At 37.3% G+C, this 24,451-nt stretch overlaps 3 protein-coding genes across 3 annotated transcripts in view; 2 read left to right on the top strand and 1 right to left on the bottom strand.

Annotated features, from left to right (window-relative positions):
* LOC134748306 (CCA tRNA nucleotidyltransferase 1, mitochondrial) overlaps positions 1-24,451 on the top strand; it is a 240,801-nt gene that overhangs the window by 151,818 nt on the left and 64,532 nt on the right. The gene's annotated exons all lie outside the window — the stretch shown is intronic.
* The window catches only part of LOC134748392 (uncharacterized), a 48,545-nt gene continuing 25,017 nt past the window's right edge, over positions 924-24,451 (top strand). Inside the window, exons 1-2 of the mRNA XM_063683173.1 lie at positions 924-1,241; positions 8,658-8,823. Of these exons, the coding sequence (XP_063539243.1) occupies positions 1,187-1,241; positions 8,658-8,823 (221 nt within the window). The 5' untranslated portion in view covers positions 924-1,186. The remainder of the gene's footprint in view (positions 1,242-8,657; positions 8,824-24,451) is intronic.
* LOC134748287 (NADH dehydrogenase [ubiquinone] 1 alpha subcomplex subunit 8-like) lies at positions 7,735-8,362 on the bottom strand. Its single transcript, XM_063683021.1, has one exon. The coding sequence runs from the start codon at positions 8,304-8,306 to the stop codon at positions 7,767-7,769; it is 540 nt and encodes a 179-aa protein (XP_063539091.1). The 5' UTR covers positions 8,307-8,362; the 3' UTR covers positions 7,735-7,766.

The raw sequence follows: 24,451 nt of genomic DNA, 5'->3' as shown, positions 1-24,451 counted from the left end.
GTGCAACATCCACAGGCGTTAGATCATCTTCATCACTGGAATCACTCATTTCTTTACGATATTATAACAGAAAACTCTGGAAGTTGTGTATTTTTACGCAAGTCGGTGAGAAAAGGTTTTAAGTAAAAAAATTGTTGACAATGTTGACATTTCTGATGTATGAAATGTCAACGATGCGTTTTGAAATTGCATCGACTCAACTTGTACGTTCAGAATTATATTTAACATCATTATAAAAAAACAAACGTTTCTTATGGAATTTTAAGGTTTATGACTTAAAATCATTAAATAAAGCTAAATTTGGTATTTTTTATTAGATTCTCAAACCATTTATTTAATGATAATTAATATCGAACGAACCATTATCATGAGCGTTTTACGTTTTGTTATCTGTCAAGCTACTTAAACACGCTCCATCCAAGGTCAAATTACTTTCCCCACTAGTGGATAAAACGCGTTTTTCCCCGCTTGTATTAAAGGATAAACGACATCTTTCCGAGCTAGTGAGGGGAAAAAAGTATTCTATACAATATAGTTATATAATCAAGCTTTTCAATCTCGTACCTTCATTAGGCCACTCAGCAAGCTTCGTGGCCTAAACACGGTGCTCGACTGAAAAGCTCTCTATTATATGTACATATAAAATACTATTAAGTGTTAATATATTTCTCCTTTTTTATTGTGGGACGTACCACATTATTACAATCTATAATAATCATCGATCATCGTTGATTTTTTCATTGTGATTGACATCTGTATATATAATTTATAGATACTATTTATTTAGGTACTAAACCATTACATTGAAATTTAAAGGTGCCCTAGATTGATATGTAATAATATAAGTTATCTAATAAGTAATTTATAATATCCGCAAAGGCTTCCAGTTAAAGCAAAAGCCTTTATAAGTGGACTGTAACCATCGAGGAAAAATGTAGCGAAAGTATTGGTGTCCCCCAAATGGTATCTGTATTAACGGCACCTGAACTTATGCAACTGCCAGTGCGCTCGCGCCGGCAAGCCAGCATCAGTGTTTCGGTAACCGACCAACTCTCCGCTCAACTGCACCCGATCTTATCACAACCTTAGGACAATTTTTAACGACAGGAATTTATTTTTTTAATAAATGGCCAGTGTCTCGATGTGTAGATTTTGATTTTTTTGGCGGTTGGATTTAAATGGCAAAATGTACTTTGGAAAAGTTTTGGTTTTAGTGTTTTCTGCTGGGATTTTGTATCCAGGTAGGTATAACTTAATATAACTAATAAATAAAATATATATTATATAATAAAATCTATATTGTATAGTAATAAGAATACCTAATCAACACGTTTGTTTCACAATTATAATTAATTGTCTAAGTACGTATGGTATCGGAAATCTCGAAGCCTTTTTGATATTAGCGTAGTCGAGTTAAAGAAATCGGTATTACCAAATTCAGTTTACAATTGATAAGAATTGATAACATTTTATGGAACTTAATTGACCGTTTCCTTGAAATTACTTACCTCAACTGATTCTTTTAATTCACAAACCTAATGTACACCTATGCTGCCAACAAAATGCTATGATGTGTGTTCATATAACAAGTGCCGATTATTAGCTAAGTATTAGGTATACTTACAGTAGGAATGCAATGTGTTATATACAGTGGAAACACACTCATACATTGATGAATAAATACGTAAGTTTAATATAACCAATAGGTAGGTTTGGTAAGGTAATTGATAGTTACTCAGTGTGTTAAATATCTCGTCAACAGGCATTACTCGCGCTATATAAGCCTTGCAACGCATGATATAACTTGCGGTTACTCGTAGGTATTTATGTCAGTACTATTTTTTCCTATATTCCTTAGTAGGCCTAGAACAAGTACCTACACCGAAATTGGATATTATCAAAATGTCCATTTTTTTCAAAATGTCAATGTACAATTAAAAAAAGAATTTTCAAAATCGGTCCAGAAATGACGGAGTTATGGAGTAACAAACATTAAAAAAAAAACATACAACCGAATTGATAACCTCCTCCCTTTGAAATCTTGAAGTCGGTTAAAAAGGAGAGCGTGATATAAGCAAATACTTTGATCCTATTTCGTTATTATTTGTAACGTTAATACCTAAATATAACATTTGCCTACGTCCAAGTAAGGCGATTAGATCCAAAAACCGGCCAAGTGCGAGTTGGACTCGCGCACCTAGGGTTCCGTACTTTTTAGTATTTGTTGTTATAGCGGCAACAGAAATACATCATCTGTGAAAGTTTCAACTGTCTAGCTATCACGGTTCATGAGATACAGCCTGGTGACAGACGGACAGCTGAGTCTTAGTTGGTCTTAGTAATAGGGTCCCGTTTTTACCCTTTGGGTACGGAACCCTAAAAAGCTAATGATGGCATTAGTTTTTCTACAAGTTAACCGAAATATTAAAACGAACTACATATTTACCTACTATTGCGTTCCGCAACCTGAGGCGCGTTGAAGTCATTTGTTCTACAGCGAGTCAGGTATGTTGGGTAATTATTACAGATTTCTATGGTGGTATTCGAATGTAGGGAATGTAGTAGGGATCATTTTTGACCCGACAGCGTGATGCAAATTAAGAAAAGGTAATATATGCTTATCACTTTTATCAGCCTATGTATGTAGGTATGTTGTCCTTTGGGGCACTAGAGACCAAACGTCTGAATGAGTATCACTAAAAACAGGACGATAAAAATTAAAACAATGTGGCGACAATCAGACCCTATGTTGTGAGAAAGAAACAAAATCGACGTACTATGTTGACAGGGATTTTGTAGCGATCGGAAAATCATCTTAAATAAGATTTCTCCATGGTTTTTCTGATCATTAATTTTGAATGATAGTTTAGAATCTATGATGATTTAAAGTTGGTTGGCAACCATTATCCCATAAATATTTTATTACGCTGTCGGGTTTTCTCTATTTTTTAATGTTGCTTTATTCTCCATTTGCTTGAATAGAATTAAAGAAATAAAAAATTTGTTCATAAGTGTAATGTGTGCTAGTACTCGTACTAAGTACTATAAAAAAATAGCCACCTTAGAACTGATTAAATGGCTTTATAGACAGACAATACAACAAACGGACAGTACTATAGGGATTCCATTTGTGCCATTATGGCTAAGGAATGGCAATATGGGGTTTTTCAAAAAAGGAGTGTACAGGTTTTTAAAGGGTCGGCAACGCGCATGTAATATCTCTGGTGTTGCAGGCGTCCATAGGGTACGGTGACTGCTTACCATCAGGCGGGCCGTATGCATGTTTGCCACCGACGTAGTATAAACAAAAAGGAACCCTAAAACTCGAATAGTCTTGGACGTCTTGGCATCTGATACCAATTTAGTCTGACTTACACAGATCTAATACCGGTATTGAGTGGACCTACAATTTTTTGTGTACATGTAATTTGTGGGTCAATAAGTGGTCAATAACGAGACCTCTCGCTTTAGTAAACGTAACGCCTTTTGTTTCACAACTCTACTCTTATTAAGTCCACATAAAAAATACAAAAAATGGTTGCGTTCAAACCGTCTCGCCTCTTTCTCTCAGTCCTCACATTCGAAGTCCCAAATGTCCTAATGCAATTGTTTCGTTCAGTAAGTTCAATTGGCTGGCGAAACTACTTTAATTGCCAGTCAATGTAAGTTTTTGATTGCTAATCGTTGGGTTTTATTCACGAAGGTTGAGATCAGAGTTTCAGTTTAGTAATTGGTTTCGTCTATTAATCTATGTATTTAACTCAAACGATTTTTCCGACTAAAACTAAGTAGGACATAAAATATCAGTAGAATGGGACAGGCAGCAACTTAAAGACCTCCAATCTAAGGCTCATTATAGTCTGGCTGGCCATACTTAGCAGTAATAATAACCGATAAGATTAAGAACCCTGATGGAAAGCATAACCCAACCTAACCGTCATTCTGTAGCAACTCGATTCTGTGAGTATTGCAGTTCTAACCTAATCTAACCCATTTTTCTGATAGCAGTTCGATTTTGCAAGGATCGCAGTATTATAATAAACCTTATCTTTTACACATAAAGTTCTAAAACGAGAAAGTAAATGTATGATGCACGCATGTTGCAATGAATAATACCTAGTCGATAAAATTGATCGCCGTTCGCCGCAAATAACACTGCAACCTAGCCTCGTATACTATCAATGTAATAAATAATGGTAATCTGAGTGTCGTCTGCTCAGTCAGCTGGCGTTGTGTTGTGAAACGTCGATTAGGGTTTTCGACGGCCTTGCAGATGCAGCTCCCGCCGCGCTCTCCGACTACAATTTGGAATTGCACTTGATAACCTAACAAAATCTGGCAATTCGGATTACTTAGACGCGGATAATTTTTTTACACGCTGTTTCATTGGGCTAACATAGTTTGTTATTATGCTTATTAAAGTTAAGCATAATACGTTTATCCTATAACCTTGGCTTGGTCAGACCTCAAAATTTTGTAAAAGTAGCTAACCCAAATAACCAATTTAGGCCATAAACTGAATAATATGAAAATAAACTAGAACCAACTTTATCTAGCTAACTATTCATAAATTTGACTTGACTAACACAGTTCTAATTTTGCATCTGGTTAGCCTTGGAGTACCCGCAACACTGCCACGCCCAAAGTTAGCGAAATTGGGCCCAATTAACTCTTACAGCTTGATTCAACATGACTAATTGAATTGGTTTTAACCACGTTTCCCGCGATAAGCTATAGGCTCGTGCTCTAATAACATCAATAACATGGGTTGTTGTTGGTGTTCTTCAGAAGAGACAAGAGTTCATAGATTTGATTGTAGGATACCGATTCTTTGTCATTGCGGTAGGTAATATTAGGTAGGTATTAGGTACCTAGGTTAGGTCATAGTGGATTGGGTCCTAAGGCCCACTTGCACCATCCCAATAACCCGGGGTTAACCGGTAACAGTGACAAATTGTACTGGTAACCATAACTCCAAGTTTACCCGTTAACCCCGGGTTAGTGAATGCACGTGGCCCTTAGTAAATAAAACACAGCCAGTAATACAACTATTAGTTATGTTATGAACAGAACTGCTGCCTCGACAATGAGAATATTGTTTCGTACCTTTTTTTTACGTGGAGTAATGCATTTAGGCATTCCGCCTAGCCGGGGAACTAGGACGGGTATGTCGGACTCGTGGCCAAGGGGCCAAATACTTACCGACTAATAAACCCTCCACGGTATGCCCGTCTCGCAGCAATGGTGGCGGTGACACGGACGCGTAAATAAGCATTCCACTGCAAATACCGCCTGCTGCCGACAGCCGAGGCTGTCCTTTCCTTGGACCCGAAGGCCCTGGAGCCGAAGCTCCCCCTCTCGAAGGTAGTATGCAGGGCGACACCACACACCGGCCCCTCATGACAACCTCCACGCCAGGAGGAGATGGAAAAACCCCGGGTTCCACCCCCTCAGGTTGAATTAGCGATTTTTTTTATAGCGGTTGGTCATCCTCGTGGCCACCACGCCGGCGCCGGCCAACTGTGGCAACCCCCCCGGCCGTCATTACAGGCCCTCTGCCTAGGCCCTAGACAGTTACCGGGGACCGCAGTTTTATACAGGTCAGCGGCGTTCCTGTGCCCTCACACGCCCGAAGGAGCCCGGCCCGAAGGCCCCCCTCCCGCACGCACTCGGGTGAACTGTCCCCCATTGAGAGGAGACCCTGTGCGGAACCTCCCTAACCCCCCCACGACAGGACATTGGCAGCACCGGTAAGCAATTACCTGGGAACCAAGAGATTACCTACCGCTGCCCCCGGGGCGCACCGTCCAAGAGCCCTTCCCTTTCCCTCGGATCAGATCAAGAGGAATGAAGCTAGCCACAGCAGGAAAGCCAGTACTGTTAAACTGGTTTAATTTGGCAGACTATGAGTAACCACAGTTAAAACCGTCCACAATGTCAAATTGGAATGAGAAGCGACTCGGCACTCTAGGAGGTTTGCTGTCCGTAGCATTGTTCGGTACTTAATACATGTTAATTCACAGGAACTCAAGTCTTGTAGAAAATTCACCGTCTCGGTCTATTTAGGGTTCCGTAACCAAAATTGCAACAACGGAACCCTTACAGTCTCATCACGTCGGCTCCATTACCTTTGTAGGAACAAATAAACGTTCCAAAAATTATTTTTTTGTAAGATAAACACTAAAACAAACCTAACTTGTATTCATTTGTTCCTTTTTAGATTCTTACGTAATATAGGGGGAGGGGGTCGGCCTATTCTTCTTTTTTCTTACATAGGGGCGGGAAGGGGGTCAAAAACTGCCAAAAATCGTTTTACGTAATAAATGAATGGCGCCTTGGCAGTTTTAGAACGAAAAAGTAAAAAACAAAAGTAATAGGCAACCCCGCTGATTTCATACTTTAACACATTGAGTGCCGGGAACCCGCTCGGTGGGTTCTCTGCTCGTAGGCACTTTCCACTAAAAAGCGGTAAAACGCTGGAATCGGCTACGAGCGTAGCGCTATGAAAACGTTGGCAATGACTGCAGTTTCCTAAAATATGTTTTTTTTTCATAAATATTGCAATTTAATGTTTTTCGGAAAAACATTAAATTGCAATATTTATGAAAAAAACATGTCCGGACATGCAGTCTCCGATTGAAAGTTCTAAGGAAAAAATCTAGGCCATAGGTACGTCTATTACTTTAATTAATGTACTGATTATGCGGCTTATCTTTTTGGTTTCCTCGTATTCGATATGAAAAGTAGATTGTTTAACTCGAGTGAAAGGCACCAACCATCATTTCATCCCTTTGTTAACATACTTTGTGTATTTGTGTATAGCTCCAGTTTAGCCTATTGTGACTTGTGACGGAAGGGTAACTACGGAACCCTACACTGAGCATGGCACGATATGCTCTTGGCCGGTTTTAGTTTAGATGTTAAACTAAAATAAATGAATTTTTAAGGGGGACCCCATTTATATAGAGTAGGTAACCAAAAAAAAACATACAGTAAAAATAAAGTACAAATCAAGGTTTCTAGAACAGTGTTTGGATTAAGTAAATATTTTTGAAGATTATCGCTTCGAAAGTCCTAACAGAGGAACGAAACCCTCCATTAGGTATGCGTGTTCAGATACACACTGTTCCGATTTTTTTTTGTAGATTACTCGTGTCGCTTAACTTCAAACTCAGGTAAATCCATTCGACCCTCTCAGCAAACTTTTCTTATTACCAAAATCGCATAATCTGACAGGTGGATTTAGCCGAGTTTGAAGTTAAGCGACTTACTCTCTGATAAACATTAAACAGTCACTGATGGTTTTGTGTGTAGGTATATAATATATGCAATTGATACGATATAGTAGGCATTTGCTGAAGATACGAACTATGTATTTGTATGTTAGTACTATGTTCTTGAATGCCGCGCGATAGGTGCGTGACGTGACCCGCGGCCGCGTGGCACACTTACTTTAGGTTTAGGCACAACACAACATCCTGGGGTCTCGGGTCTAATTATTCACCTGTCGGTTACAGCTGTAATTAGCCATTACGAGTACACCGAGTACTCACACACACTATAGCGTTAATAGTGACATTAAACTAAGCAAACGATTATCATTCGAGTATATTCCTTCTTCACGGCATATTTAGAATTCAACTAATTAAATACTTATGTAATTACACGGCTCTATGCGTGACAAAATTAGCAGAGTTTGGTTAGTTAATTACTTAGTCAAGCTCAAGCACATCCGGAGTGCGGAGCTACGTTGTTGTAGGTTTTAACTATTCTGTCATCCAAAAAAACCGACTACCAAATCGGGCCGGTTTACGATTGTCGCAGTCCGGCAATGAAGGAGTCGGATCTTTAAACTTGGGTACGCACGGGCAAGGAGGCCCGGGCTGTGGTTCACTGCGACTCTTGTGTACGCGCCCTCGGCAAAAGTATCCGAAGTCCGGCCGCTCAGCACACAGTTTATCTTTCATGCACTTATCGAACACAGCTTGCGTCTTTCGACAGTGCTCAAAACTGTTATCTCCCGAGCTCTTATTGATGCATTCAGCGTATTGGTTGAATTCATTGCGGCATTCAGCTTTAATCGAACGGAAAACTTTTAGAGCGCAAAATGTTACACGTTTTCCGAGATCCACACAAGCGCGAGGGTCCTGGGTTTCTTGCCGACAAAGCATGAATTCGTTGTTGACATTTTCACATAGTTTCCCGATGTAAGGGGCAGCGGACATCAGTGTCGGGGTGGACAGGTTGATTTCTTGCACGGTTAATGATTCACAATCTGGTAGAGTTACATCTTTAGTTATCACCATATTGATTTATTAGGTATACTATTATTATTCAAAAATATATAGAACTATTTGCACCAAAAACAGTCTGTCAATATTAATCAATCAGTTTTGATTGACATTCATGTCAAGGTGAATATTTAGGTTGCATGGTGATTATATACTCTTTGGTTGCATGTGTGAAACCTATAAATCCAGTATATACTAAGAAATTTTCCCATCGCGATATTTTCACACTCACTGTAGCCTTTTGCCTAATCCTCAGTACCTATATAGTTTTGTTAGTTCGTCCCCGATAATCCGACATACGATGTTTATTAATTATGTAGATTTTCACTATGTAAATTTTTACACTCGATTTTTTTATGTTTCCAGCGGCTGAAGCCCAGTCGGTAGTATGCCCCGCCGTACGCACAACCAGCGGTTGGTTGGACCTGTTCCCGCTACCCTGCCGTAAGTCCTCAGAGTGCCGGACCGTCATGGGGCCCTCGCACGTCTGCTGTAAGGGCTACTGTACAAAGGGCGTCGCGGCGCAAATCCGGTACGTGCTCGGCATAGACACCACACACTACTTTATGAAGACCGCAAGGTCACCACATATAGGCGCTCTTTTCTAAAATATAATATATAAGCCGTATTATTTTTATAAAAAATACAACAATCCATTTTATACAACAACACAATTACTGCTGTCATTTGTAATTTACTCGAGTAGATCGTAAACAACCCAATATGCATGGCACGCTAGCCGACACCATTGCCCTTCGTATTATCTCGTTGATATTAGATATTTTAAATAATTTTCTTTTTTGAATCAAACAGCCCGTATTGTTGATGTTATGATCGGGCCGACATTTATATTGGCCGTGACCGTGACATTTATTACAAATCACTGCAAAACTTGTGCAAAATTATCAAATTGCATTACGTTTATCGCAACTTAGAAATGTATAAAAACTTTTATAAAAAAAAGATAAACCGACTTCAAAAAGGATGAAATAAAATATTATCCTTTTTAGGGTTCCGTGTTTAAGTATATGCGTTACCAACTGATATGTTTGAAGTCGGTGCCAAGCCAAATTTTAAACCATATTTTAAAACATATATAGTGATTTTGGTGCAATTCGATAAGGATGCGGCTATATAAGTATGTACGTTGGATTACCTATCGCAGCGTACTACGTAGGCGAACAACACGCGAATGCGAAGCGGCGCGGCACGGCGCCTTAATACCTATATAGATCCTTTGATACCTATATAGAAGTGTCCTACGTGGGCGATCTCGTTGCGAACGCGAACGCCTTGGGCCGGCCGCGCCGTGCCGCGTCGCTTCGCTTCGCGTTCGCGAGTGTTCGCCTATGTAAGACACAGCGTTACACGACGACAATAAACGAACTTTCTGTAGGTATTTAAGAACACACCTCAGAACAGAACACACGGTTGAACCTTCTTGGCGCAGTTCGTACCATGCTTGTCGGCACGTTAGTGTAAATCTAATACGTTTTGTCGTCGTATTTTTTTAAAGAGCATTTCTTACTAATTCTTGAACAGTCATAGCACGCAAGTATGGGATTGGGACTGAGTTATTTTCTGTCGCTTATCTACTCTGTCGCGGACTACATTTCAAAATATAAAACAATTCAAGAAAACTTCATGCAAAATTTCAGCTGAAGCGGTTCAGTTGTTTAGCCATGAAAAGGTAACAAAGAGGCAGACATAATTACTTTCACGTTTATAATATTTGTACAGTTGTAATGGATTATTTTTGACTGGTATTGTTACTACTTGGAGTACTTGGCTTGGCACCGACTTCAAATATATCAGTTGGTAACGCATATACTTAAACACGGAACCCTAAAAAGGATAATATTTTATTTCATCCTTTTTGAAGTCGGTTTATCTTTTTTATAAGTTTTTATTTTTCCATTTTTAGTTTTAAGACATTGTTATAAGAGCATGACGCATGAATGAAAAACAGATTCACGTTTAACTGTAAATTAGTAAACTTTATTAAATAATCAGAATTTTCCTCGAGTCCGTCTGGGAAATCATTCCTGTCACTAAATCCATTCTCCGCCCCGCCACTGACCCAATCCCTCAAACCCCCCGATCACTCAACCTCACAGCACATCAACCCCTGATCACTGAACCCCTCGACCCTAAACCACCAACCCTTCAACCGCCATTCCCCGACCCCTTAACTCCTAACCCTAACCCCCAATCCCTTACCTCCCAACCCCTCAGTCCCCGACCCATCACCTCACCTCCCCTCAACTCCCAACCTCAAACCCCCCAAACACTAATACCCTCTACCTTCACCCTTCAGTCTCTTTGGTTGTTTCCAACACTACCTACATCAAAAATCATAATACACATACGAGGGAAGTTATCAGTAGCCTTACCACGAGTTTGACATTGATATATTCGCTATCGTGTGCGTAACTTACTGTTTATGCATCTCGCTCGTACTGGCATATTAGTGTACAAAGTTACGAAGAATATTTAGTGTCAAACTCGTGGTTAGGCTACAGTTGCACTACATCAAATTGGTGGTTTTTGGGAGGAAATGCTTGAGTTACTTTAGAAAACACCGAAATCACCATACCTTTACCTTTAAAAATTGAGGAGTTCCCTCAATTCCTCACGGATTCCATCATCAGACCAAAACCATAAATATTACGAAAACACCTTGGAGAGGTAACTTCTTTCAAACAGAAAAAGAATAACTCAAATCGGATCATGGGTGCCGGAGTAATCGCTGAAATCATTATCATCAAAACAATCATCATCATCAGCTCCACTTCATCAAATTGGTGGTTTTCGAGAGAAAATGTTTAAGTTGCTTAAGAAAACGACCAAATCACCATACATGTGCCTTTAAAAATTGAGGAGTTCCCTTAATTCCTCATGGATCCCACCATCAGAACAGCACCAGATTAATGTGGGACCACCTTGGAGGTAGTTCGTTTCAAACAAAAAAAGAATTGTTCAAGTCGGACCACGCGGGTCTCGGAGTAATCGCTGAACATCCTACATTAAAAAAATCATCATCACTATCTTCAAAACAATCATCATCATCAGGTCCACTTCATCAAATTGGTCGTTTTTGAGAGCAAATGCTCAAGTTGCTTATGAAAACACCCAAATCACCATACATGTGCCTTTAAAAATTGAGGAGTTCCCTCAATTCCTCAGGGATCCCATCATCAGATCAGAACCAGATTAATATAGGACCAACTTGGAAGTAACTCCTTTCGAACAAAAAAAAAATTACTCAAATCGGACCACGGGTCTCGGAATAATCGGTGAACATACATAAAAAAAAAAAATTGCCACAACCACCGGTGTGAAGTTAGCGGCCAAAGTTATCGGCCAACTATAACCCGACCAAATTAAGAAGTCAAATTTTTTACTTGTGCATTTCTATTAAAAAGAGCTTAAGTCGGATATTAAATGGTCAAAAGTGAAGGAAAAAGTGAGGCATCATCCTATTAATAACATATCAGGATACATTTAACCAACTAGGTATCAAAAATGACTTGAACAGATCCCGACATAATGTACTATACAAACCTACTATAAACGCATTTTTAGACACAAAAACGCTTCAAATATATTATTTACAGAAATAAAAAGCTTTTATCAAAGCTTTTAAAACCAATTAACCGCGCTTTTCAGAGTTGTTACACGAAAACTATCCATTGGCCGAGTCAGCGGCCGAAAGCTTCACAAATCACCAATTTTACCCAACTTCTAGAAATAAAGACACTTTCATACTTACTTCAACGTACATAGCTGTCATAAGCTTTCGAAAAAAGCTTTCCGAACCGACTTTCCTCGCTAAATATAGATATTGCAAAAGAAAAATCGTTAGCGGCGGAACGATTCTGAAAATATTTTTTTAAATGATAATAATTTCTAGATATGGAAAGTAATTATTACATCAATGTAAACTGTAAATCAAGAGCTTTTGTCAAAGCTTTCCAAACCCAATAACCGCGCTTTTCAGTTGTTTAACGAAAAATATCCACTGGCCTAGTCAGCGGCCGAAAGCTACAGAAATCACCGATTTTACCCAACTTCTAGAAACAAAGACACTTTCAAACTTACTTCATCATACACAGCTGTTATAGGCTTTCCCAAAAAAGCTTTCAGAACCGACTTTCCTCGCTAAATATAGGTATTGCAACTGAAAAATAGTTAGCGGCCGAACGATTCTGACTTTTTTTTTTTTTAATGGTGATACACATCTAGATATGGAAAATAATTATAACATTAAGGATAAATATAAATCAAGAGCTCTTGTCAAAGCTTTCCAAACCCAATAACCGCGCTTTTCACAGTTGTTTAACGAAAAATATCCACTGGCCTAGTCAGCGGCCGAAAGCTACACAAATCACCAATTTTACCCATCTTCTAGAAACAAAGACACTTTCAAACTTACTTCATATTACACAGCTGTTATAGGCTTTCCAAAAAAAGCTTTCAGAACCGACTTTCCTTGCTAAATATAGGTATTGCAACTGAAAAATAGTTAGCGGCCGAACGTTTCTGAAAAAAAATTTTTTTAAATGGTGCTACACATCTAGATATGGAAAGTAATTATAACATCAAGGAAAAATATAAATCAAGAGCTTTTGGCAAAGCTTTCCAAACCCACTAACCTCGCTTTTCAGAGTTGTTTTACGAAAAATATCCACTGGCCTAGTCAGCGGCCGAAAGCTATACAAATCACCAATTTTACCCAACTTCTAGAAACAAAGACACTTTCAAACTTACTTCATCGTACACAGCTGTTATAGGCTTTCCAAAAAAAGCTTTCAGAACCGACTTTCCTCGCTAAATATAGGTATTGCAACTGAAAAATAGTTAGCGGCCGAACGATTCTGAAAATATTTTTTTTAAATTGTGATACACATCTAATTATGGAAAGTAATTTTAACATCAAGGATAAATATAAATCAAGAGCTTTTGTCAAAGCTTTCCAAACCCAATAACCGCGGTTTTCACAGTTGTTTTACGAAAAATATCCATTAGCCGAGTCAGCGGCCGAAAGTTACACAAATCACCAATTTTACCCAACTTCTAGAAACAAAGACACTTTCAAACTTACTTCATCGTACACAGCTGTTATAGGCTTTCCAAAAAAAGCTTTCAGAACCGACTTTCCTCGCTAAATATAGGTATTGCAACTGAAAAATAGTTAGCGGCCGAACGATTCTGAAAATATTTTTTTTAAATTGTGATACACATCTAATTATGGAAAGTAATTTTAACATCAAGGATAAATATAAATCAAGAGCTTTTGTCAAAGCTTTCCAAACCCAATAACCGCGGTTTTCACAGTTGTTTTACGAAAAATATCCATTAGCCGAGTCAGCGGCCGAAAGCTACACAAATCACCGATTTCACCCAACTTCTAGAAACAAAGACACTTTCAAACTTACTTCATCGTACACAGCTGTTATAGGCTTTCCAAAAAAAGCTTTCAGAACCGACTTTCCTCGCTAAATATAGGTATTGCAACTGAAAAATAGTTAGCGGCCGAACGATTCTGAAAATATTTTTTTTAAATGGTGCTACACATCTAGATATGGAAAGTAATTATAACATCAAGGAAAAATATAAATCAAGAGCTTTTGGCAAAGCTTTCCAAACCCACTAACCTCGCTTTTCAGAGTTGTTTTACGAAAAATATCCACTGGCCTAGTCAGCGGCCGAAAGCTATACAAATCACCAATTTTACCCAACTTCTAGAAACAAAGACACTTTCAAACTTACTTCATCGTACACAGCTGTTATAGGCTTTCCAAAAAAAGCTTTCAGAACCGACTTTCCTCGCTAAATATAGGTATTGCAACTGAAAAATAGTTAGCGGCCGAACGATTCTGAAAATATTTTTTTTAAATGGTGCTACACATCTAGATATGGAAAGTAATTATAACATCAAGGAAAAATATAAATCAAGAGCTTTTGGCAAAGCTTTCCAAACCCACTAACCTCGCTTTTCAGAGTTGTTTTACGAAAAATATCCACTGGCCTAGTCAGCGGCCGAAAGATATACAAATCACCAATTTTACCCAACTTCTAGAAACAAAGACACTTTCAAACTTACTTCATCGTACACAGCTGTTATAGGCTTTCCAAAAAAAGCTTTCAGAACCGACTTTCCTCGCTAAATATAGGTATTGCAACTGAAAAATAGTTAGCGGCCGAACGTTTCTGAAAAAATTTTTTTTTAAATGGTGCTACACATCTAGATATGGAAAGTAATTATAACATTAAGGATAAATATAAATCAAGAGCTCTTGTCAAAGATTTCCAAACCCAATAACCGCGCTTTTCACAGTTGTTTTACGAAAAATATCCATTGGCCGAGTCAGCGGCCGTAAGCTACACAAATCACCGATTTTACCCAACTTCTAGAAACAAAGACACTTTCAAACTTACTTCGTTGTACACAGCTGTTATAGGCTTTCCCAAAAAAGGTTTCAGAACCGACTTTCCTCGCTAAATATAGGTATTGCAACTGAAAAATAGTTAGCGGCCGAACGATTCTAAAAAAAATTTTTTTTAAATGGAGATACACATCTAGATATGGAAAGTAATTATAACATTAAAGGATAAATATAAATCAAGAGCTCTTGTCGAAGCTTTCCAAACCCAATAACCACGCTTTTCACAGTTGTTTTACGAAAAATATCCATTGGCCGAGTCAGCGGCCGAAAGCTACACAAATCACCGATTTTACCAATCTTCTAAAAACAAAGACACTTTCAAACTTACATCATCGTACACAGCTGTTATAGGCTTTCCCAAAAAGCTTTCAGAACCGACTTTCCTCGCTAAATATAGGTATTGCAACTGAAAAATAGCGGCCGAACGATTCAGATTTTTTTTTTAAAATGGTGATTCATATCTAGATATGGAAAGTAATTATAACATTAAATGATATATATAAATCAAGAGCTCTTGTCGAAGCTTTCCAAACCCAATAACCGCGCTTTTCACAGTTGTTTTACAAAAAATATCCATTGGCCGAGTCAGCGGCCGAAAGCTACACAAATCACCGATTTTACCCAACTTCTAGAAACAAAGACACTTTCAAACTTACTTCATCATACACAGCTGTTATAGGCTTTCCCAAAAAATCTTTCAGAACCGACTTTCCTCGCTAAATATAGGTATTGCAACTGAAAAATAGTTAGCGGCCGAACGATTCTGAAAATATTTTTATTTTAATTGTGATACACATCTAATTATGGAAAGTAATTATAACATTAAGGATAAATATAAATCAAGAGCTTTTGTCAAAGCTTTCCAAACCCAATAACCGCGGTTTTCACAGTTGTTTTACGAAAAATATCCATTAGCCGAGTCAGCGGCCGAAAGTTACACAAATCACCAATTTTACCCAACTTCTAGAAACAAAGACACTTTCAAACTTACTTCATCGTACACAGCTGTTATAGGCTTTCCAAAAAAAGCTTTCAGAACCGACTTTCCTCGCTAAATATAGGTATTGCAACTGAAAAATAGTTAGCGGCCGAACGATTCTGAAAATATTTTTTTTAAATTGTGATACACATCTAATTATGGAAAGTAATTTTAACATCAAGGATAAATATAAATCAAGAGCTTTTGTCAAAGCTTTCCAAACCCAATAACCGCGGTTTTCACAGTTGTTTTACGAAAAATATCCATTAGCCGAGTCAGCGGCCGAAAGCTACACAAATCACCGATTTCACCCAACTTCTAGAAACAAAGACACTTTCAAACTTACTTCATCATACACAGCTGTTATAGGCTTTCCCAAAAAAGCTTTCAGAACCGACTTTCCTCGCTAAATATAGGTATTGCAACTGAAAAATAGTTAGCGGCCGAACGATTCTGATTTTTTTTTTTAAATTGTGATACACATCTAATTATGGAAAGTAATTATAACATTAAGGATAAATATAAATCAAGAGCTCTTGTCAAAGATTTCCAAACCCAATAACCGCGCTTTTCACAGTTGTTTTACGAAAAATATCCATTGGCCGAGTCAGCGGCCGAAAGCTACACAAATCACCGATTTTACCCAACTTCTAGAAACAAAGACACTTTCAAACTTACTTCGTTGTACACAGCTGTTATAGGCTTTCCCAAAAAAGCTTTCAGAACCGACTTTCCTCGCTAAATATAGGTATTGCAACTGAAAAATAGCGGCCGAACGATTCAGTTTTTTTTTAAATGGTGATTCACATCTAAATATGGAAAGTAATTATAACATTAAATGATAAATATAAATCAAGAGCTCTTGTCGAAGCTTTCCAAACCCAATAACCGCGCTTTTCACAGTTGTTTTACGAAAAATACCCATTGGCCGAGTCAGCGGCCGAAAGATACACAAATCACCGATTTTACCCAACTTCTAGAAACAAAGACACTTTCAAACTTACTTCATCATACACAGCTGTTATAGGCTTTCCCAAAAAAGCTTTCAGAACCGACTTTCCTCGCTAAATATAGGTATTGCAACTGAAAAATAGTTAGCGGCCGAACGATTCTGAAAATATATTTTTTTAAATTGTGATACACATCTAATTATGGAAAGTAATTATAACATCAAGGATAAATATAAATCAAGAGCTTTTGTCAAAGCTTTCCAAACCTAATAAACGCGCTTTCCACAGTTGTTTTACGAAAAATATCCATTGGCCGAGTCAGCGGCCGAAAGCTACACAAATCACCGATTTTACCCAACTTCTAGAAACAAAGACACTTTCAAACTTACTTCATCGTACACAGCTGTTATAGGCTTTCCCAAAAAAGCTTTCAGAACCGACTTTCCTCGCTAAATATAGGTATTGCAACTGAAAAATAGTTAGCGGCCGAACGATTCTAAAAAAAATTTTTTTTAAATGGAGATACACATCTAGATATGGAAAGTAATTATAACATTAAAGGATAAATATAAATCAAGAGCTCTTGTCGAAGCTTTCCAAACCCAATAACCACGCTTTTCACAGTTGTTTTACGAAAAATATCCATTGGCCGAGTCAGCGGCCGAAAGCTACACAAATCACCGATTTTACCAATCTTCTAAAAACAAAGACACTTTCAAACTTACATCATCGTACACAGCTGTTATAGGCTTTCCCAAAAAAGCTTTCAGAACCGACTTTCCTCGCTAAATATAGGTATTGCAACTGAAAAATAGCGGCCGAACGATTCAGATTTTTTTTTTAAAATGGTGATTCATATCTAGATATGGAAAGTAATTATAACATTAAATGATAAATATAAATCAAGAGCTCTTGTCGAAGCTTTCCAAACCCAATAACCGCGCTTTTCACAGTTGTTTTACAAAAAATATCCATTGGCCGAGTCAGCGGCCGAAAGCTACACAAATCACCGATTTTACCCAACTTCTAGAAACAAAGACACTTTCAAACTTACTTCATCATACACAGCTGTTATAGGCTTTCCCAAAAAATCTTTCAGAACCGACTTTCCTCGCTAAATATAGGTATTGCAACTGAAAAATAGTTAGCGGCCGAACGATTCTGAAAATATTTTTATTTTAATTGTGATACACATCTAATTATGGAAAGTAATTATAACATTAAGGATAAATATAAATCAAGAGCTTTTGTCAAAGCTTTCCAAACCCCATAACCGCACTTTTCACAGTTGTTTTACGAAAAATATCCATTGGCCGAGTCAGCGGCCCGAAGCTACACAAATCACCGATTTTACCCATCTTCTAAAAACAAATACACTTTCAAACTTACATCATCATACACAGCTGTTATAGGCTTTCCCAAAAAAGCTTTCAGAACCAACTTTCCTCGCTAAATATAGGTATTGCAACTGAAAAATAGTTAGCGGCCGAATGATTCTGAAAATATTTTTTTTAAATTGTGATACACATCTAATTATGGAAAGTAATTTTAACATTAAGGAAAAATATAAATCAAGAGCTTTTGTCAAAGCTTTCCAAACCCAATAACCGCGCTTTTCACAGTTGTTTAACGAAAAATATCCATTGGCCTAGTCAGCGGCCGAAAGCTACACAAATCACCGATTTTACCCAACTTCTAGAAACAAAGACACTTTCAAACTTACTTCATCGTACACAGCTGTTATAGGCTTTCCCAAAAAAGCTTTCAGAACCGACTTTTCTCGCTAAATATAGGTATTGCAACTGAAAAATAGTTAGCGGCCGAACGATTCTGAAAATATTTTTTTTAAATTGTGATACACATCTAATTATGGAAAGTAATTTTAACATCAAGGATAAATATAAATCAAGAGCTTTTGTCAAAGCTTTCCAAACCCAATAAACGCGCTTTCCACAGTTGTTTTACGAAAAATATCCATTGGCCGAGTCAGCGGTCGAAAGCTACACAAATCACCGATTTTACCCAACTTCTAGAAACAAAGACACTTTCAAACTTACTTCATCATACACAGCTGTTATAGGCTTTCCCAAAAAAGCTTTCAGAACCGACTTTCCTCGCTAAATATAGGTATTGCAACTGAAAATAATTAGCGGCCGAACGATTCTGAATTTTTTTTTTAAATGGTGATACACCATTGCTTATAATATATTGTATATCTTAGATATAAATTAATAATTAGTATATGTGTTCTAACTGATGTAAAGTTAACTGATACTATATGATTGGTTTGCAATAATGCATGGTTTATTTAATTGTTCTGTATACTTAGTTATAGTACCTAGTTGATAAGGAATGTTTGCATGCTTTTTTAAGTAAAATGTACGCACTTAAAATTACCCACTGTCCAACTATGTTTACCACTACATTTTTGCAAATAAATATATCTTATCTTATCTTATCACATCTAGATATGGAAAGTAATTATAACATTAAAGGATAAATATAAATCAAGAGCTCTTGTCGAAGCTTTCCAAACCCAATAACCGCGCTTTTCAGAGTTGTTTTACGAAAAATATCCATTGGCCGAGTCAGCGGCCGAAAGCTACACAAATCACCAATTTTACCCATCTTCTAGAAACAAAGACACTTTCAAACTTACTTCATCTTACACAGCTGTTATAGGCTTTCCAAAAAAAGCTTTCAGAACCGACTTTCCTCGCTAAATATAGGTATTGCAACTGAAAAATAGTTAGCGGCCGAACGTTTCTGAAAAAAATTTTTTTTAAATGGTGCTACACATCTAGATATGGAAAGTAATTATAACATCAAGGAAAAATATAAATCAAGAGCTTTTGGCAAAGCTTTCCAAACCCACTAACCGCGCTTTTCAGAGTTGTTTTACGAAAAATATCCACTGGCCTAGTCAGCGGCCGAAAGCTACACAAATCACCGATTTTACCCAACTTCTAGAAACAAAGACACTTTCAAACTTACTTCATCATACACAGCTGTTATAGGCTTTCCCAAAAAAGCTTTCAGAACCGACTTTCCTCGCTAAATATAGGTATTGCAACTGAAAAATAGTTAGCGGCCGAACGATTCTAAAAAAAAAATTTTTTAAATGGTGATACACATCTATATATGGAAAGTAATTATAACATTAAAGGATAAATATAAATCAAGAGCTCTTGTCGAAGCTTTCCAAACCCAATAACCGCGCTTTTCACAGTTGTTTTACGAAAAATATCCATTGGCCGAGTCAGCGGCCGAAAGCTACACAAATCACCGATTTTACCCAACTTCTAGAAACAAAGACACTTTCAAACTTACTTCATCATACACAGCTGTTATAGGCTTTCCCAAAAAAGCTTTCAGAACCGACTTTCCTCGCTAAATATAGGTATTGCAACTGAAAATAATTAGCGGCCGAACGATTCTGAATTTTTTTTTTAAAATGGTGATACACATCTAGATATGGAAAGTAATTATAACATTAAAGGATAAATATAAATCAAGAGCTCTTGTCGAAGCTTTCCAAACCCAATAACCGCGCTTTTCAGAGTTGTTTTACGAAAAATATCCATTGGCCGAGTCAGCGGCCGAAAGCTACACAAATCACCAATTTTACCCATCTTCTAGAAACAAAGACACTTTCAAACTTACTTCATCTTACACAGCTGTTATAGGCTTTCCAAAAAAAGCTTTCAGAACCGACTTTCCTCGCTAAATATAGGTATTGCAACTGAAAAATAGTTAGCGGCCGAACGTTTCTGAAAAAAATTTTTTTTTAAATGGTGCTACACATCTAGATATGGAAAGTAATTATAACATTAAAGGATAAATATAAATCAAGAGCTCTTGTCGAAGCTTTCCAAACCCAATAACCGCGCTTTTCACAGTTGTTTTACGAAAAATATCCATTGGCCGAGTCAGCGGCCGAAAGCTCCACAAATCACCGATTTTACCCAACTTCTAGAAACAAAGACACTTTCAAACTTACTTCATCATACACAGCTGTTATAGGCTTTCCCAAAAAAGCTTTCAGAACCGACTTTCCTCGCTAAATATAGGTATTGCAACTGAAAAATAGTTAGCGGCCGAACGTTTCTGAAAAAAAATTTTTTTAAATGGTGCTACACATCTAGATATGGAAAGTAATTATAACATTAAGGATAAATATAAATCAAGAGCTCTTGTCAAAGATTTCCAAACCCAATAACCGCGCTTTTCACAGTTGTTTTACGAAAAATATCCATTGGCTGAGTCAGCGGCCGTAAGCTACACAAATCACCGATTTTACCCAACTTCTAGAAACAAAGACACTTTCAAACTTACTTCACCGTACACAGCTGTTATAGGCTTTCCAAAAAAAGCTTTCAGAACCGACTTTCCTCGCTAAATATAGGTATTGCAACTGAAAAATAGTTAGCGGCCGAACGTTTCTGAAAAAATTTTTTTTTAAATGGTGCTACACATCTAGATATGGAAAGTAATTATAACATTAAGGATAAATATAAATCAAGAGCTCTTGTCAAAGATTTCCAAACCCAATAACCGCGCTTTTCACAGTTGTTTTACGAAAAATATCCATTGGCCGAGTCAGCGGCCGTAAGCTACACAAATCACCGATTTTACCCAACTTCTAGAAACAAAGACACTTTCAAACTTACTTCGTTGTACACAGCTGTTATAGGCTTTCCCAAAAAAGGTTTCAGAACCGACTTTCCTCGCTAAATATAGGTATTGCAACTGAAAAATAGTTAGCGGCCGAACGATTCTGATTTTTTTTTTAAATGGCGATTCACATCTAGATATGGAAAGTAATTATAACATTAAATGATAAATATAAATCAAGAGCTCTTGTCGAAGCTTTCCAAACCTAATAACCGCGCTTTTCACAGTTGTTTTACGAAATATATCCATTGGCCGAGTCAGCGGCCAAAAGCTACACAAATCACCGATTTTACCCAACTTCTAGAAACAAAGACACTTTCAAACTTACTTCATCATACACAGCTGTTATAGGCTTTCCCAAAAAAGCTTTCAGAACCGACTTTCCTCGCTAAATATAGGTATTGCAACTGAAAAATAGTTAGCGGCCGAACGATTCTGAAAATATTTTTTTTTAATTGTGATACACATCTAATTATGGAAAGTAATTTTAACATCAAGGATAAATATAAATCAAGATGTCAAAGCTTTCCAAACCCAATAAACGCGCTTTCCACAGTTGTTTTACGAAAAATATCCATTGGCCGAGTCAGCGGCCGAAAGCTACACAAATCACCGATTTTACCCATCTTCTAAAAACAAAGACACTTTCTAACTTACATCATCATACACAGCTGTTATAGGTTTTCCCAAAAAAGCTTTCAGAACCGACTTTCCTCGCTAAATATAGGTATTGCAACTGAAAAATAGTTAGCGGCCGAACGATTCTGAAAATATTTTTTTTAAATTGTGATACACATCTAGATATGGAAAGTAATTATAACATTAAAGGATAAATATAAATCAAGAGCTCTTGTCGAAGCTTTCCAAACCCAATAACAGCGCTTTTCACAGTTGTTTTACGAAAAATATCCATTGGCCGAGTCAGCGGCCGAAAGCTACACAAATCACCGATTTTACCCAACTTCTAGAAACAAAGACACTTTCAAACTTACTTCGTTGTACACAGCTGTTATAGGCTTTCCCAAAAAAGCTTTCAGAACCGACTTTCCTCGCTAAATATAGGTATTGCAACTGAAAAATAGTTAGCGGCCGAACGATTCTGAAATTTTTTTTTTAAATGGTGATACTCATCTAGATATGGAAAGTAATTATAACATTAAAGGATAAATATAAATCAAGAGCTCTTGTCGAAGCTTTCCAAACCCAATAACCGCGCTTTTCAGTGTTGTTTTACGAAAAATATCCATTGGCCGAGTCAGCGGCCGAAAGCTACACAAATCACCGATTTTACCCAACTTCTAGAAACAAAGACACTTTCAAACTTACTTCATCGTACACAGCTGTTATAGGCTTTCCAAAAAAAGCTTTCAGAACCGACTTTCCTTGCTAAATATAGGTATTGCAACTGAAAAATATTTAGCGGCCGAACGATTCTGAAAATATTTTTTTTTAAATTGTGATACACATCGAATTATGGAAAGTAATTTTAACATCAAGGATAAATATAAATCAAGAGCTTTTGTCAAAGCTTTCCAAACCCAATAAACGCGCATTCCACAGTTGTTTTACGAAAAATATCCATTGGCCGAGTCAGCGGCCGAAAGCTACACAAATCACCGATTTTACCCAACTTCTAGAAACAAAGACACTTTCAAACTTACTTCATCATACACAGCTGTTATAGGCTTTCCCGAAAAAGCTTTCAGAACCGACTTTCCTCGCTAAATATAGGTATTGCAACTGAAAAATAGTTAGCGGCCGAACGATTCTGAAAATATTTTTTTAAATGATAATAATTTCTAGATATGGAAAGTAATTATTACATCAATGTAAACTGTATATCAGGAGCTTTTGTCAAAGCTTTCCAAACCCAATAACCGCGCTTTTCACAGTTGTTTAACGAAAAATATCCACTGGCCTAGTCAGCGGCCGAAAGCTACACAAATCACCGATTTTACCCAACTTCTAGAAACAAAGACACTTTCAAACTTACTTCATCATACACAGCTGTTATAGGCTTTCCCAAAAAAGCTTTCAGAACCGACTTTCCTCGCTAAATATAGGTATTGCAACTGAAAAATAGTTAGCGGCCGAACGATTCTGAATTTTTTTTTTTTTAAATGGTGATACACATCTAGATATGGAAAGTAATTATAACATTAAAAGATAAATATAAATCAAGAGCTCTTGTCGAAGCTTTCCAAACCCAATAACCGCGCTTTTCACAGTTGTTTTACGAAAAATATCCATTGGCCGAGTCAGCGGCCGAAAGCTACACAAATCACCGATTTTACCCAACTTCCAGAAACAAAGACACTTTCAAACTTACTTCATCGTACACAGCTATTACAGGCTTTCCCAAAAAAGCTTTCAGAACCGACTTTCCTCACTAAATATAGGTATTGCAACTGAAAATAATTAGCGGCCGAACGATTCTGATTTTTTTTTTTTAAATGGTGATACACATCTAGATATGGAAAGTAATTATAACATTAAAGGATAAATATAAATCAAGAGCTCTTGTCGAAGCTTTCCAAACCCAATAACCGCGCTTTTCAGAGTTGTTTTAAGAAAAATATCCATTGGCCGAGTCAGCGGCCGAAAGCTACACAAATCACCAATTTTACCCATCTTCTAGAAACAAAGACACTTTCAAACTTACTTCATCTTACACAGCTGTTATAGGCTTTCCAAAAAAAGCTTTCAGAACCGACTTTCCTCGCTAAATATAGGTATTGCAACTGAAAAATAGTTAGCGGCCGAACGTTTCTGAAAAAAATTTTTTTTAAATGGTGCTACACATCTAGATATGGAAAGTAATTATAACATCAAGGAAAAATATAAATCAAGAGCTTTTGGCAAAGCTTTCCAAACCCACTAACCGCGCTTTTCAGAGTTGTTTTACGAAAAATATCCACTGGCCTAGTCAGCGGCCCAAAGCTACACAAATCACCAATTTTGCCCAACTTCTAGAAACAAAGACACTTTCAAACTTACTTCATCGTACACAGCTGTTATAGGCTTTCCAAAAAAAGCTTTCAGAACCGACTTTCCTCGCTAAATATAGGTATTGCAACTGAAAAATAGTTAGCGGCCGAACTATTCTGA

Source organism: Cydia strobilella, chromosome 16, assembly GCF_947568885.1.
Source record: "Cydia strobilella chromosome 16, ilCydStro3.1, whole genome shotgun sequence".
NCBI lineage: Eukaryota > Metazoa > Arthropoda > Insecta > Lepidoptera > Tortricidae > Cydia > Cydia strobilella.
This window is presented reverse-complemented; position numbering and strand designations above follow the sequence as displayed.